The sequence below is a fragment of the Sphaeroforma arctica genome (assembly GCF_001186125.1).
Source record: "Sphaeroforma arctica JP610 unplaced genomic scaffold supercont1.59, whole genome shotgun sequence".
Taxonomy (NCBI): Eukaryota; class Ichthyosporea; order Ichthyophonida; genus Sphaeroforma; species Sphaeroforma arctica.
The window spans coordinates 156,081-160,161 of record NW_014040499.1 but is presented as its reverse complement, the minus strand read 5'-3'; the positions used below and the strand labels follow the sequence as shown (position 1 = coordinate 160,161).

At 40.7% G+C, this 4,081-nt stretch overlaps 1 protein-coding gene across 1 annotated transcript in view; it reads right to left on the bottom strand.

Annotated features, from left to right (window-relative positions):
• Positions 1-1,575: 1,575 nt before the first annotated feature.
• SARC_01496 (hypothetical protein) overlaps positions 1,576-4,081 on the bottom strand; it is a gene marked incomplete at its 5' end in the record, with an annotated part of 4,390 nt that continues 1,884 nt past the window's right edge. Inside the window, 2 exons of the mRNA XM_014304791.1 lie at positions 1,576-2,684; positions 3,748-3,900. Coding sequence (XP_014160266.1) covers positions 2,562-2,684; positions 3,748-3,900 — 276 coding nt within the window. The 3' untranslated portion in view covers positions 1,576-2,561. The remainder of the gene's footprint in view (positions 2,685-3,747; positions 3,901-4,081) is intronic.

Genomic DNA, 4,081 nt, shown 5'->3' with positions numbered 1-4,081 from the left:
TATATATATTGTGTGTGGTGTGTGTGTGTGTGTATGTATATGTATATGTATATGTATATATATATATATATATACATATAAATATACATAAACATATATATATATATATATATATATCAAAATATGCAAAGACTCAAACAGTATTTTTTGGCTATTCAGCATACCTTGCCAGTGTTTGGATCGGGTCGGTGCAGTTCAAGAAATGATCCGCGAGCGACGCACAGCTCTTGCTGTTTGGTGCCCGAGAACTGCCCATGCACACATGTGGTGATAGATGTGTTTTTCTGCAACGTAAGATGGTATAGATGCATATTGATAATACTTCCGTAACTTGGAACGTGACTATATGAGAAGTTGTATATAAAAACGACCTGATTGCTAGTCAATAAATATCCTATCCCTACTAGTCTATCTGCAGTAGGTGTTGGCGTATTCTGCTGGTATTGCCCGTATCTCCGTCTATGCAAAAAATAATTGCCCCTTTATATGTCTACTATATGTATCGTATATGTACTATGTATATTACATACATGTATAGCTAAGCTTAGTTTGCAGTATAAGGTGCAAATACATATACCCCACTAATCTTGAATCGATCGATACGAATACTTTATTATGCATGAAGCTCAAGCTCAACTGTGACTCAAAACTTTTTGTGTTATTGCCGGCTGTCACTGGACACTGAGTCGCTCTCTCGTGTGGGATTTGTAAGGTTTTGAAGTTCTATAATTAGAATTCCTTCGTTTTAGGCTTTTTAGGGTTCTGAAATTTTGTGCGATTATTTTAGGAGGCTGTGATATTTGTGTACTGCTGTTGTGCCAACAGGAGGATGGACGAAGGTGGTTGTTGGAAACAATGAAGAAGGATCCTAACGACTAAACAGAAAAGCAATGTCACACCAAGAGACAGTAGACGAGTATGTAGCTTTTGCTCTGTACTGCAGGTGTTTTTATGCGGATAGGATATGTATCACTATAAACTGGGTTCAATAGATAATAACATATGTCGTTTTAAAGAGTATACCCAGGTGACTGCAAGGACAAACAGAGCTAGAACAGTGCAAGTGCAACTTCACCCGAAGCTCACAATGCAACGCAGTGTTACAGAAGCGTAGTGGTAGCTATTTAGACTCAAGGTGAAGATGTTAGGTAAACATTAATTTCAAACTCTTCGCCAGTTTAAACATGGATTTTAAACTCTTATGCCAGTTTATTACACATGTACGCAGCAACTATGAGACTGGATAAATCTGATTCAAATGTTAGATATCGGTATCAAGATTTGTTCCGATACTAAGGCTTAATACAGCAATTAGTACGAATATATGGTTGAACCTAGAAAAGTAGTCGCATCGAGGTGCACAGAATTCACCGTCTATCCTGGGAGAACAAAATTAGACAAATAAACTATGGCAATCATTCTTTAACAAATGGGAAGTATACCCCGGCCCCCCGTAACTGATTGTAAGCTGTGTGTACCTGACCGGCCACACTATGTAACTGGCCGGCTACGACATGTCGATTGCATCGCAAAAGATTAAACGCGTTTTGTACTGATCCAACCACTTCTGCTCCTATCTAGTCGCACAAGACTGAAACTATGGCACTGTCTGACGATTCCGCTGTACTCTCCGTCTAAATTGTTTATTGAAACAGAATAGCTGAGCACTATTTCTCAACGTCATCTCTTGAGAATGGCATCCCTTACGGAAATCTTCTATCTAGCTCACAGATTTCTGGTTTCTGCTAGCTGTGGTTCAAAGCCAACAGTCAGATTTTAAGAGATATGGGGCAAATACGATACCAGCCTCTTATCAGCTCTATCCGATCTTCGGTTGTCGGAGGTACATGCCCGAACGATACAGGCTGTACCACCCGATCACAAATCAGTACATGATGGTTGGCCATAGCCACGAATACTGATATGTTCTTACGGCCAATAATGCAGCCACATATTTCACAGCAGCTAGTGAGACGCTCGTTTCACTTAACCCTATCGGTTCAGATAGGAAGGTTTTGCAGCGTCACTCTCTCGATGATTCATTGTGCGCACGTGTTTGTTCTAGTCCGCTTACATATGCCCTGACCCCGTATCTATATCTACATGTGATAGAGACGGGGACGATGGGCTTGCACATTACTAGTGAGGTTATAGGTAATCTCAGGCTTAGTCATACCAGTAAGGACACTGTAGAGTGTGCGGACCATGGAACATGCTTGACAATTTCGGTAGTACCTCCGGTGTGCTTCCGTACGTGATGCAACACGTGCATGTGTACATAATTCTGTTCGTGTTCTCAGATATGATTCCTATTATACATGCTCGGATGTATCTATGACTGACGACGTGTCCGCACGCAGCAGGCTATCCAGATACAAGTATACAATACAATTGCATCCTAAACTGCCGCAGGGCACGGAGTAGTTCCCTAGGGTTGTACTATGTTGCAACACTCTCGGCACAGCTATGCAATTAACTCCCCGCTACTATTTACGTACTCAGCGATACTCTACACATTGAACCATACTATACTATACTATAGAGTGATGGCACCAGATGCATCACAGAGACCTGATTAAGATGTATCGCAGCCCGGTATCGAGAGGATTCGTTAGTTCGAGGCCTAGCGGACGATACTTCCTGTGGTTCTCCTGGGCTATGAACTCGTCTAATATCCGCAATTGCTGCGTTCGAAAGCGACGACCGTGGAATTAGATCGTTGAGATACGTACGTATATGATCAAAAATGTACGACAAGGTGTGATATAGTACAGAAGATGTAGAAGCAGATGAGCAAGATAAGCCGATGAAGTTAAGCCAAAGACGAAACAGATGCAAAACAGGATGAACTGCGAATAACTAACTATATTAGACAACAATCAATATAAGATATGCGGGACTGGGATAGAGAAAGCTGGGTGAGAAATGAAGTATAATGGGATACATATCAATCACAGACGAGTCTGTATACAGAGCTATGACAAGGCGAAATTATGCAAGATCGAATTCGTAAACCCGTATAGGATGTACTACTCTTGTGCCACACTACCTGGCGATATATAAGCTATGATTACGCCGTGAAACTGCATTCCAGTTGTGACGATGTGTTCTAGCTTTATGACTGCCCTCCAGCGATATCTCTTTGCGCAATTAAACTAGAAAATATCGGTATACATATACAACTAGCGGCACACAATAGTCGAAGTTCGAGGTGTGTGTGTGGCTAGCAAGGGAGAGTAAATGTGCTGCAGTGATAAGTACCCTCCGCAGTGCGATCACATGATGCCGATAAAAGAAAGAAAAAATCACCACATATACACTCTCCGTCGTAATTCAAGGTATAATTTGAGCTTGTGGGTCTGGGATGATTGTTTCTGTATGAGTGTACGCGTGTACACGTCTGAATAAGACCATAAGTGCGTAAGTGTCCGTGTGTGAGTAGGTGTGGTTGTGTAGAGGATAAGATACATCGATTTTACGAGTGTAGTATGTGCGTGCTGATTATATTCTTCGTGGTGGCGTTTGCGATTGATATACCAATGCCTAACTAACGGTTGAAAATGAGAAAGCGTTGCATAATGAGACGACGTAATAGGCCATATCCGCTAAAGCAGTGCATGATCTCTGGACTTCATATTGATAGCAACACTCACAAATGTGTAACTACTGCAAAATGAACTGATGTACAAGCTGAACGCTGATAACTATCAGCAATGGTGTTTACACGCCATCATATCACAGGCGTACCTTGCCATATGTAGACTCTTTAAGTCGAAACCACAGATAGAAAGTCAGGAAGCCCATTAAAGCGTCGAAAACCGTGTCGAAGTTCACTTTCTCGGCCTCTACAAATATCTCATTGATCCTTTCTACAGTTCCATATAATGTATCCTCCGGCACCTTGATGCATGTGGAAATTGCAAATTAATAGACAATCTATGCTGATTGAAGTTGGAAACATCGTTGTGATTGTAGTTAACTAAAATTAAACTACAAGAATAGAATGAATATATATATATATATACATATATTATGTATACATATACATATATGTATGTATAAATATATATATGTATATATA